This window comes from Malus sylvestris, chromosome 14, assembly GCF_916048215.2.
Source record: "Malus sylvestris chromosome 14, drMalSylv7.2, whole genome shotgun sequence".
Taxonomy (NCBI): Eukaryota; Viridiplantae; Streptophyta; class Magnoliopsida; order Rosales; family Rosaceae; genus Malus; species Malus sylvestris.
In genome coordinates, this window is record NC_062273.1 from 7,559,759 (window position 1) to 7,572,668 (window position 12,910).

At 36.4% G+C, this 12,910-nt stretch overlaps 1 protein-coding gene across 2 annotated transcripts; it reads right to left on the reverse strand.

The window, feature by feature from the left end:
* Positions 1-681: 681 nt before the first annotated feature.
* LOC126599247 (guanylate kinase 2-like) lies at positions 682-4,496 on the reverse strand. Of its 2 annotated transcripts, none has more exons than XM_050265598.1 (11): positions 4,070-4,496; positions 3,642-3,727; positions 3,383-3,490; positions 3,215-3,291; positions 3,011-3,140; positions 2,333-2,695; positions 1,824-1,945; positions 1,602-1,737; positions 1,436-1,481; positions 1,243-1,348; positions 682-1,157 (listed from the first exon to the last, which is right to left on the reverse strand). In XM_050265598.1, exons 2-11 carry the CDS (start codon positions 3,642-3,644, stop codon positions 1,046-1,048), a joined length of 1,203 nt encoding a protein of 400 aa, XP_050121555.1. In that variant the 5' UTR covers positions 3,645-3,727; positions 4,070-4,496; the 3' UTR covers positions 682-1,045. The 2 variants fall into 2 exon arrangements, with proteins under 2 accessions (XP_050121555.1, XP_050121554.1); XM_050265597.1 differs by having other exon boundaries at positions 3,642-3,677; positions 4,070-4,494.
* Positions 4,497-12,910: the final 8,414 nt, after the last annotated feature.

Sequence of the window (12,910 nt, forward strand, 5' to 3'; positions counted from 1 at the left end):
CTTGATTACTAACAATCATCCAACAAGTGGTTGAAGTTGGACAAAATTGCGTATTACCGGTCATATATGCGTGACTAAATTGTGTACTGCTAATTGATGCCATCTTTTCGGAAATATTTTGTCCACCACTCTCTTTAGATGAATTTGATTTAATCTTTTCATGCAGATATCGAAAATCTCTACTACAAACAACTGTAACAGTTGGAGGAAGGCACGCGTGTTTGTCTACGTATCTCATCGGACAACTTAAGAAAAGCACATCCAAACAAAAAACTTGACTAATTACAGTATTACAGATAAGAGATGTAGGCACAAAGTCTATACACGGTGACCGTGCAGAATCCCTCATTCCACAGCTAACCAATTTGACCGGTTCATATAACAATACAAAAACAAAAATTGACCAATTCTTCCCTACCTTTTTGACTAATCGACCGATTTTTGGAGTAGACCTAGAGACCCTCTCAAAGTCCAGTCTCATTACTATTTGGCGGACTTTTCTGCTTTCAATATATATGGTGCTATCCGCACTCATGTTTACTACACACACCCCCAACTTCTGACATCAAATCAAATGAATTAAAGATCAACGGACAAATATTAGCAAAAACGTGTAGAACATAAGGAGTGATTATTAGAGAAGATTTGATAGTGATCAAAAATCAATCGTGTCCAGATCTCTAACTCAACCAAATCCAAGGAGTTTAATAAACTGAGTAATGGAAAATGAAAGGTACAAACTAAATTAGAGATCAACGTTTATGGCATCCGTACTAATGGTTTCTTAGTTCAATGTCTAAATTGCCGCACAAAATCATAAATCAGCTCTCGTTGCTCCCAGGGGATCATTATAATCGTTCAACTGCGCCAGAATCCCAAGTCATTTCTATTCTAAACAAAGAATGGGAAAGAAATAATTCAATTTATTGATGATCCCCACATTCATATACCATCACTTTTCTTTTAGATTAAAACTGAAAGAGATGAAAAAGAAGGCACGAATAAGAAATCAAAGTTGGCGTCTTTCGGGGTTGAAATCTTTATCTCAGTGAGTAATACCCGACAGACCATCTAGAAATGAGTCCATGGTATGAATGTCTAGTCCTCTAGTCCGTCCAGGCGCCCCTCCTTTGAGGGATGACACATCCAGCACGATCCTGCTCATCAGACCGTGTAGACATGTAAACAAGCTGAATATCTTATGCTATATATGACTAAACGAGCAATGAAAAAGAAACTTACATGTTCGTCGATGCTTTTTCTAGTTCTGGAGTTCTGGAGTTTATGATGATTTTGTTATCAATCTTGGTCAACGAATGGTCCATTGGCAGATCAACCACTTTAGTTGCTGAAGTGGGAAGTTTTAACTCATTAAATTTCGATTTAATATATTATAAAATTAGTGAGAACCAAGTTCATTTGAACCGCTTCTTACCTGATTTAGGAGCTGCAGTGACAGTTCCATCTAGCCCCAAGAGTTCCTACACAAACAGGTGAATATGGTATCCGTAATAAGTACATGTAACCAACTGACGGTAATTTGTAAATATACAAGTTCACAAGAAGCATCGGTGCAATCCAATCACAGTGGGTGCAGCTACCTTTAGACTCTGGTAACAGTCTTCCAGGTTATCATTATACAACATATGATCAAAGATGCCTGATGACTGCCCTAGATCAATCTCTGTCTTGGCATTTCGAAGTCGCTTTAGGACCTGTTCCTCTGTCTCAGTTCCCCTGTTTCCATATTCAACCATGCTCAGAACAGGAACATGGAAAGAGGAATTTGAGGATGAGAAATAATAAATGGCATATTAAACTACCTTGCACGAAGGCGCTTCTCAAGCTCTTCCATTGAGGGTGGACATACGAAGATGAAGATAGCTTCAAGTGAACTGGCTCTCACGGATCTTGCCCCTTGAACATCGATGTCAAGAATGCATCTCTACATTGAAAGAAAACAACATTACACACAGCAGCTCTGACACTATTAGGGTGTATAGAAAATATCACATCAATTGAATATGAGTTTACTAACAAACTTGAATATGAGTTTGATGGGTCACCCTTGAATTTCCCCAATTTGGAAACCCAAGAATATTCCACCCCTCATATACAGCGGACCTTGGTCGGTAATTGTGAATTAAATTATGAGAGCTGACATTGTCCCGCAGCAATACCAGACTATTAACTAGAGAAATTCCAAAGACATTGGGACAGATCCAGACAGTAAATCAAACATGATAACAAAAACTGAGCCAGACTCCAACACTCCATAATCATCATAAAATAGAAACAGTTTTTTCAAAGAACACAAAATTACAACATTTACCTTCCCATCATCTGCTACGAGTTCTACTGCCTCAACACTAGTTCCGTAGAGATTTCCATGCACAGAAGCAAACTCAAGGAACTTGCCATCTTCTAATTCTTTCTCCATGATACTCCTCTCAATGAAATGGTAATGGACCCCATCCTTTTCCATAGCTCTTGCAGCACGGGTTGTGTGGCTCACAGAGAATCCAAACATGGATGGATATTCTTTCATGAGCATGGATATTAGTGTCCCCTTACCTACCCCGGAAGGACCACTAATAACAACTGGCTTCTCAGAACAGCCCCTCACACCCTTACTCCACGCAACAACCTCGGTGCCCAAAATTTTCTTCTGCTGCCTAACATATTGGGTGTCCACCTAACAAAACAAAACGCTTTCAGCGATAGGGATGACCAGGTAACCATCTAAAAGTAATATGCAATAGATACAAGCATGATAACTGAAAAGGTCCAGTTCAATTAACAGAAGCAAGGAAAGGAGTTAGTTTGCTCTCCACATCAATTGAATATGAGTTTATACCAAACTTAACAGTTTGAAACTTCTATTTTAATTTTAGTGCAGCCTCACTATTTGTACCATTGTCTCAACTTAATCAATTCCTAAGCAAAACAAAAATTTGACATCATTTATTATGTTCCTTTATAATATCTGAATGATTCCATAGGTACCAACCTCAAGAAACCAAGCAAAATCGTCTGCGCTGGAACCATTCTTGGTAATCAATATTCGGTCTTCACCTAAAAGCACTGCTGAATGGCCTTTCGATGGCTTGGGTTTTGTTCCCAACACAGTAGGATTTATCCTGCAAAGTTAAACCAGAAATTAGCAACAGCAAATCACGAGAAAGTAATTCATTACCAAGAGCCACACACTTACCATTCACCACTGGATTGATCTAGAATACGAACTCCAATTGACAATGCCGATTCCTCACAGGCTCCACCAATCACATACTGTCAAAAAATGCACTGGCAATATGATTGACCTGGTGGTAAATCACTGACATTGGACGAGAAAAACATATTGATATGTTAAATATCATACTGTTCTGTTGCCGTAGGCAACGGAAGTTTCACCGCCTTTTGATTTTACATCGAAACCATTTGCAAATCCCTTCTGCAGCTCATCAACAAAGAATGCTGGTGCTTCACCCTGATGACAACAGCAACCAATATCTATCAAATCACAGCAACTCAAAGCAACTGTCTTGGTTCACATGTAGGCATCATCTCTAATTACATTCCTGATCAAAGTTCGTTTCTTTACACCGAAATTAAGCGTAAAACAAGTATGAGGCGCTTACCATGGAAAAAGCTATTCCTGCAACTCTAGATTCCCCCTGATCAGTAGAGATGGAGATAGATGAGAGTAATTCGATATTTCCTGGATCTAAATAATACATAAAAAACTTAAAACCGAATCACAACAGAAAACCGAAAAAATGAGTTGGAACCGTGTAAACATCTCAATGAGCTACAAAGCAGAAACAAACACACAGACAAGAAAAAAAAATCAGAGAAAACGATGCCACAAAAATACAATGTTAATTTCTGTCAAAATTTCTTCATAAACCACATATATCTATCCAAAAACAAACAAAAAAAAAACAAATGGGCAGAGAGCAAAGAACATCAAAATGCAGAAAAACACAAAAAACTTAAAACATAAGGATCAAATCCCTTCGAAATCCCAAAAAAAAATATTGGGTAAAAAGGAAACGGACCCAAATACCTTTCTGTGAGCAGCAATCGCTCTGTGACAAAAAGCAAGCTTAGTTCTTGGCAGGGATGGAATTTCAGAGGGGAAAACAACGATTTAAAAGGCCAGTTGGTGTGCTACTTTTTCAAGGTGAAGTTTTGGGGAGGCTTAGAAATCAAATCAACACAAACTTGGGGTGGAAAAAATCACAGGAGTGGTAGAATAAGGTGCAAGAAATCTGGGCGTGTATTCTCATATTTGTAGCAAGAGAAAAGGGGAAGGGGAATCTTACTTAAGTCCAAATGCTGTCGTGGAGGAAGTTGGGGGGAGGGTTGTGGGGAATGGAGAAAGAGAAAAGGGGTGAAAGCCCTCTTGTTGTGGTCGCATTCAATTCACTACACAGAGAAGACCGGCTTTCGTTTTCTTGTAAGGTGCTTATGAAGCTTCTTCCCTTTCCCCACCGCTTCGTCCTTTTTTTCTCCTTTTTTTTTTAATTTTTGGGCTTCTAGATTTCTTTTTGAGATCAGGACTTTTAGATTTTTATGTATGCGATTATCCCTTGGGAGAACAAAAAAGGAAAACAAAACCCTATTTTCTTTAAATTAAAAGGAAATATTTTTGCTGTACACTAAAGTGATGGTGATGTAAACCAGGGCTGAAATTTTGTTTCGAAAATTTCAAACCAAATTAAAAAAATTCTGATTTCATACCAAAAAAATTTCAAACCAATAATACCAAAATTTTTGGAATTTATATCGAACCGATCCTGAACTTTCAGTATGGAAATCGGGATTTCATATCCAGAAATCCCGAACCGAACCGAAAATACATATAAATAAATATATATATATATATATATATATATATTTTGGTTGCATGCATGTTAAATGTTGAATTCAAGTAATTTGATAGTAGACTATATTATAAATAGAAGTATGAAATTAAGTAGTTTGGAACTTGGGAACATCAATTTGACTTGGTAAGAATGAATTGGTATTTCAATTAGTATGAGATTTTAAATTGGCAATAGATAAAAAGCCTAAATTTTATTTAATATGAAATTGGGCAACAAAATTTCAAGCCGAAAGCCCAAATTTTAGCCCACTATCCAAAAATCTCAAATTTCCGCCCAAAAGCCCAAAAAAAAAAAATCAAGTCTCAATCCATCCCGAATATTAGGAATATCATAATTTTGATTTGGGATTGGTCTTCAAATTCTCGTCCCGAAAATTTTTGGTTTGGAATTGGGATTGGGATCCCATACCAAAACCCCTAATGTAAACTACTTGATTCATTATTACTAGAGGTTGGTTGGGATTGTGGTGCTTTTAAAAAAAACAACTTATTAAAAAACCTGAAACATTAAAGTCCTGTTTGGTATCCTATTTGAAATTTTTTATCATTTCTCATAACATTTCTTGAAAATAATTTTCTTTAAGACTCAAAAACTTGATTGGTTTGCTATTTAAAATTTTTAAATCTTACGACTTAAACTAGATAAAGATATCTAAAAAGAGAGTCGCAAGAGAGAAAGTAAGAGATGATTGAAGAAAAAATAAAGAAAAGAGAGAATCGGACGAGATAGAGAGGAATGAGTGAGAGAAAAAACCGAGAGAATGAAGAAAGCAGATTGAATGAGAGACGAAAAAGGTAAAAAAAAATACAAAGGAGGGAGATGAAAAAAAAAAGTGAGTTTAAGTTTAAAAACTCATTTTTTATGTTTTTAGAGAATATACTATATTTTTTAGTTTAGTATTGAGTTCAGTTTTTTAAAATAGTCCTATCAAATAAGTAATCAATGCTCATTTAATGAAATTTTCAAATGGAAAGTATTAAACCCCACATGTTTTACAAAATGACAATTTTTGCCTCTACATTATTGTCTTTTACAATTATTGTATCATATTAAATGTCATATCATTTTTAGTTATTTAACATATTCAAAGCAATTTATATAAAAAGTTTACTAAACACTCAGACACTGTTTTTCTATTAAAAGCACTTTAACATAAAAAATAAAAATAAAAAAAGTTTACCAAACATTCAACAACTTTATTTTATAGTTGTTTATTCTCATAGTATAGCAGAAGCAGTTTTTTTCAAAAAAACACAACAATACAAAACTAGCCCTAAATCAAACTAATTTATTGGTAATTCATAAACTGGTTGTAATAGAATGATGAAAAAAAAAATGCACTCAAATTAAAAAGAGTCCAAAAGAAAGGATAATAATTGCATCTTCTAATTGGATTAGCTCATCCTCAAGTAATTCGCACTTTGCGGTTTAATTTTTTTCATCTCTTTTTTATTCCTAAAGTTATGATTTTCTCTCAAAATCATACTTTTGTTAGTCTATCAATTAAATCTCAGTTAAACAATGACGTGGCAGGTCATTAGCCTCACCAAAAAAATTAAAATTAATAATAATAAAATGAATTTTATTACTATAAAAACGTAAATATAAAATCATTTTTATTACTATGAAAACATAAATATTGAAAAGTTAAAATTAAACACAAAGAAAAAAAATTTCTCTACCACTCACATCCCTAAGGGTGCGTTTGTTGCCACAGACTATCTCGGACTAGACTAATTTCAAAGACTGAGTTGGATTGACTTAGAATAAATTAAGCTAAATGAACTTAGTGAGTTTGGTGTAATATCAGACTAAAGTGAGTTTGGTGTAATATCAGACTATAAGCAAGATAATAAAATGCATTTCTTTTTTTTTTCTTTTCCTATTCTAGAACTCTCTTCCTCTCTCGTGAAACCTCTCTCTTCCCTTTTCCTCTCCCACTTTTCCCGTCAAACCCCATCTTCATCTTCTCACGAATTACAAAACATGAAGCCCAAATTTCACAAGTTTATCACAATCACAAAATACAAATACCAAATTTCTCAACTTTCTCCCTAATTTCACAATTGAAATCAAAATCACCAGGGTCTGCCCTAATCGCGATGGCGATGCTCCCAAATTTACAGTGTCGACGACGCTCAGTTGTTTACCCATCACCGACGAAAATCCCAACTAGTGTTAGGAGTACTAAGATCCAATGGTTATGAAATGAACAAGTGTCAAAAAGAGTATAAAGTTAGTTGAGTTGGTTATGTTGTGACTTAGAGTGTAAGCTACCAAAGGCTATTATAAATAGCTTGTAACAAATCATTGTAACTAATGAGTAAAAAGATATTACAGTTTAATAACAGATTTCTCTCTCTAACATCTCATTCTTCTACTTCTCTCTCTATCTTTCTTTCTTCATCCTTTCTTGTTTCTATATAATCTTCTTCTTCAAAAACGTCTGACGGTTTACATGGTATCAGAGCCCGAACAAGCGGGAAAAGCTTGACGGTGTGTCGATCTTGGTTTCGATTGCTTCCGCTACTGTGATTGGTTTTGCTTTGGTTTTCTGGAATATTGGTATATTTTTTTATCGTGTTTCTGGTATATTGGGGAGTTCTTTCTGCAAATCTTTGTCTGGTTCTTCACTCTTCAAAGGGCACCGATCAACTGTTTGTGATTTGGTTTCAGTCAAGATTCTTTGTAATTTCTCTACAATTTGCAACAATGGTAACAGCTGCTCAGTTACAGATTTTACAGTCTCCGATTACTTCTTTGATTTCATCTGTTTCCAGTTCGGTAAATGTGAAATTGGACGAGACGAACTATTTGGCTTGGCATTTTCAGATGCAACTACTTCTTGAAGGCCATAGCATAATTGGTTTCGTTGATGGTTCAATGCCGTGTCCTGCTCAATTCAGTCAAGACTACAAAAGTGGTAGAGGAATCTTGACTGAATTGAGCAGGACAGCGACTGGTGGAGGTTTAGCAATATCTCATATTGGTTCTACTCTTCTCAGAACTCCAAAGCAGCCTATTCAACTTACTTCAGTCCTTTATGTACCAAAATTGTCTCAAAATCTGTTGTCTGTGCATAGGATTTGTCTGGATAATAATTGTTGGTTGATTTTTGATGCGTTTTCATTTTGGATTCAGGACAAAGCCACAGGGAAGATATTTTACAAAGGGCTGTGTAACAATGGATTGTACCCCATCATCTCTTCAACCTCTTTTGCAGCAATTTCCAAATGACAACCTGCAGCCTTTCTGGGAAAGCAAGTTACCAACAGTATTTGGCATAAGAGATTAGGTCACCTTTCTAATCCAATAGTTTCTCAAGTTCTTACATCTTCAAATGTTTCATGTGTTACTGATAGAACACCATATCTGTGTTAAACCTGTTTAGAGGGCAAATTTAGCAAATTACCATTTTCTTCTCCACTAGTCAAGTCTGTCAACCATTTTGATATTGTTCATAGTGATGTGTGGGGGCCTGCTCCGTGTATTTCTTTTGAAGGTTTCAAATACTAGTCACTTTCATTGATCATTGTACAAAATATTCCTGGATTTTTCCTATCTGCAATAAAAGTGATGTTTTTGGAATCTTTAGTGCCTTTTACAATTTTATTCTAAATCAGTTTCAAGTTTCTATTAAAACTTTTCAAAATGATGGTGGTGGTGAGTAAATTAGTAAGGCATTTCAAAAGTTCTTATCTGATAAAGGAATCCATCATCAAATGTCTTGTCCTCATACACCCGAACAAAATGGCATTGCAGAAAGGAAACACAGACACATCATTGAAACATTTATCACTTTGTTACAAGCTGCATCTCTACCATCCCTGTTTTGGTCATTTGCTTGTCAAACTTCAGTGTACTTAATCAACAGAATGCCATCTCCTGCTTTACACAACTAGTCTCCATTCCAATTGTTGTATAATTCAAAACCTGAGATCCAACATTTGAAAGTTTTTGGCTGTTCTTGTTATCCTTGGTTAAGACCTTACACCAACACTAAATTAGAACCTAGAACAACCAAATGTGTATTTTTGAGGTATGCATCTAAGTATAAAGGGTATATCTGTTATGATGTGACTAGAAACAAAATCTATATCTCTAGACATGTCATATTTGATGAGACAAAGTTTCCTTATCAGTCTTTTAACACTACACATCAATCTACTTTTTCTTCACCAATGCCACACTCATCCAAACACCAAGTCCAGTTCCCGATCACAATAATGTTCTTGTTTTCCTACAACATAACTATCATATGAATTCCTCACCTGGTCCAACCTCATTCAGTTCTGGTCCTTCCCCTAGTGTCATACCACCTACTGTAACTAATCCAATCTCAGAAGGGTCTACTACACATCCAGGGACAGTTTCAAGCTCAGATATAGAATCTCCAGGTTGCAGTCAATCCATTGCTACATCAACAACACAGCCCTTGTCTTCCATACTCCCTGTGGTACCTAAATTCCAACCTGAACAATTGCAAGTGGTTCTCTCCGTACCTCTAGTTAATCTCCACCCTATGCAGACAAGATCCAAAAGTTGTATTATTAAGAAGATTGCTCTTCTTGCGCCTGTTCATGACAATGGAATAGTTGACTTGACTCAAGTGGAACCTGCAACTTATAAATCTGCTTTAAAAAATCTAGTATGGTATGAGGCTATGAAAGATGAGATTGCAGCATTACACACTTAAGGTACATGGTCTTTGGTTCCCCTACCAAAAGATAAGAATTTAGTTGGTTCTAAATAGGTTTTCAAGATAAAAAAGAATGCTGATGGTTTAATTGGGAGGTATAAGGCCCGACTGGTCGCTCAAGGCTTTAACCAAGAAGAAGGGATTGACTATGGGGAAACTTTTAGTCCGGTTGTTAAACCAACAACAGTGCAGTTAGTTTTAGCTTTATCAGCACACTTTGGTTGGTCATTGAGACAGTTGGATGTGAAAAATGCGTTCCTTCATGGCATATTGCAAGAAGAGGTGTACTTGGCCCAACCACCAGGTTTTGTTGATCTTAACCATGAGGACTATGTTTGCAGATTACATAAGTCTTTATACGGATTGAAACAGGCACCAAGAGCCTGAAATGAGATATTTACCTCCTTTCTACCATCTTTGGGGTTCACATCCACATATACAGATCCTTCATTGTTTGTGAAGCTTGTTGACAATTCTGTGGTCATTTTACTCTTGTATGTGGATGACATTATTATTACTGGCAGTGCAACTACAACAATCACTGAGGTTATTTAGTCACTTGCTAAGGAATTTGATATTAAAGATTTGGGTCTTTTACATTATTTTCTGGGGATTCAAATCTTGCAAAAGAAGGATGGCTTTTTTCTTTCTCAAGACCAAAGATGATGGGAAACCTTATAATAATCCGGCTCTTTATAAAAGTTTGGTTGGAGCTTTACACTACTTGACATTTACTAGACCTGACATAGCTTTTGCAGTACATCAGGTTTGTCAGTTTATGCAACACCCTATGGAATCACATTCCATGGCAGTTAAACGGATCCTTAGGTACTTAAGAGCTACTCAAGGCTGTGGTATTCATTATGTCAAGGGCTCACTAGATATTACTGCATATAGTGATGCAGACTGGGCTGGAGATCCTAATGATCGAAGGTCAACTATTGGAATGGTTGTATTTTTGGGCTCGAATCCTATTTCGTGGTCATCAGAGAAGCAAAATACTGTCTCTCGCTCCTCCACAGAAGTTGAATATCGGGCTCTATCCACTACAGCTGCTGAACTTGATTGGATCAACCAATTGTTGACTTTTCTGCACATTTCAGTTATCGAAAAGCCAATTCTCTTCTATGACAATTTATCCGCTATAGCACTGACTTTAAATCCAGTTCAACATCAGCGTACGAAACACATAGAGATTGATGTGCATTTTTTTCACATAGAGAAGGTAGCAAAACAGCAATTGCAGGTCCATTTTGTGTCTTCAACCGAGCAGTTTGCTGACATACTGACCAAAAGATTGTCTGCTCCTTTTTTTTTCAGACTCATTATGCCAATCTCAGGCTCAAATTCTCTGCCCCTGAGCTTGAGGGGGGATGTTAGGAGTACTAAGATCCAATGGTTATGAAATGGACAAGTGTCAAAAAGAGTATGAAGTTAGTTGAGTTGGTTATGTTGTGACTTAGAGTGTAAGCTACCAAAGGCTATTATAAATAGCTTGTAACAAATCATTGTAACTAATGAGTAAAAAGATATTACAGTTTAATAACATATTTTTCTCTCTAACATCTCATTCTTCTACTTTTCTCTCTATCTTTCTTTCTTCATCCTTTCTTGTTTCTGTATAATCTTATTCTTTAAGAACCTCTGATGGTTTACAACTAGTACTTGGGCATTTAGTACACTTCCAGTCCCAACTTGAGTCTGGATCACGTGTGAACGCAAAGATCTGCATCGAGCTTCTGGTGGTGGTCTGATGGTTGCAATTGAGCAAGATGAGGATTTAGGGAGAAAGTGGTGATGGTTTGATGGTGTTATCTTGCTGGATAGAGGACATAAAGAAAATATAGGTCGAAGTAGGAGAGAGGACAGAGAACAAAGAGGGGACACTAGCAGGAGAGTAGAAAGGGTGCCAAGGTCTTAGCTAGTCCTATGATTTTCGGGGACTCTCGCTAAGAACCTTTAGCAACACCTTTGATTTGGGCGAGTCCAGCTAATCTTGTTAACATTTTTCCTATGAGGTAACGAACAAATCTTGTTAACATTTTTCCTATGAGGTAACGAACACAGGACTGGACTAATAGTTAGTCTAGTTTAGTCCAGTTAGAGCTAATGAGGGCAAATAAACTCCCTTAAGTGTTTAACCTCCTGCACCCACCATTGGACTCTCCCTACCCCCACACAACCCAACCCACTCCAAATCTGCACCAACGCAGCCCCTCTATCTTTATACCGGCATGTTGTCTTCTCACTCGCGTCTATCTACGTGTCGAACATGTTTGTGTAGTTCATTTTCATTGCGTTGTCGAAAATGTTGTCATTTGGCTTGAAACTTGTGTAGTCGAGTCTTGGGTACCAATCTGAAACTGGTATGAATTTATTAGAGATGAAGAATTGGTATGGCAGTGGAATTTGAAAATCGGAGTACAGCGACTGGGTTGTAGCCAGTTCGAAATTGGTTTTGGCTCGGTAGGTGCATGTTGGGGGTGAGTAGGCCTATATAATGAGGTGTTGAGATCTAAATGATGGAGATATTGTGACTTGAGCACCGAGAGCAGATGTTGTGCCTACTCCCCAGAAAAAACAGAGGAGACGGAGGTTGGGATTGTAATGATTGCTAAAAGTGCACGCAAAGATTTTTCAATTGTGTAGTGTTTTTTTTTTTTTTAATTTATGATATTTATTCATTGCCCTAATATTTCTTTTTCATGATTTTAAATTTTTTTGGCAAAGCCTGCCACATCATTTAATGGAGAACTTAACGATTATACTAACAGAAGTATGATTTTAAGAGCAAATCGTAATTTTAGATATGAAAGTGAAACGAAAAAACTTAAGGGTAACAAAATGTGAATTTTACGATACTTGAGTGCAATAAAATGATTATTATCCAAAAGTATTTTTATTGGATTCCATTTAGTCATACAAATTTATTGAACAAATTGACAATGTATGTATAAGTAACATATTCATTATGATCATTCATCTATTTGATACGTATGAACGACTACATAATTTTTAAATCGAATGCATTTTTGTAAAGATTGATCTCCAAATGAAATTAATAAATTGAACAGTTTGATCATTAATTTTATTAAATCAAATTACAATAAGTGTAAATGAGGAAATATTTGCATCTACCAATGCAAGTATTATCCAAAAAGAAAACCCCATGGCATCGTTGTCCTCGTGCACAAAATGGGGACAACATTAATGAGTGAACATGAAGGCAAAGCGTTAAGATGCTAATCGGTGGATGGACGCGTGCTAAGAGCAACTGCAACATGGGCTGGTGCTCAGGGGACGGGGGACGAAATAGGGC

Coding starts and splice junctions, on each gene's coding strand:
- LOC126599247 (XM_050265598.1), bottom strand. Junction 1,946..2,332: donor TCGTAGCAGATGATGGGAAG/GTAAATGTTGTA, acceptor CTTTCAATGTAG/AGATGCATTCTTGACATCGA. Junction 1,158..1,242: donor GAAAAAGCATCGACGAACAT/GTAAGTTTCTTT, acceptor TCTGATGAGCAG/GATCGTGCTGGATGTGTCAT.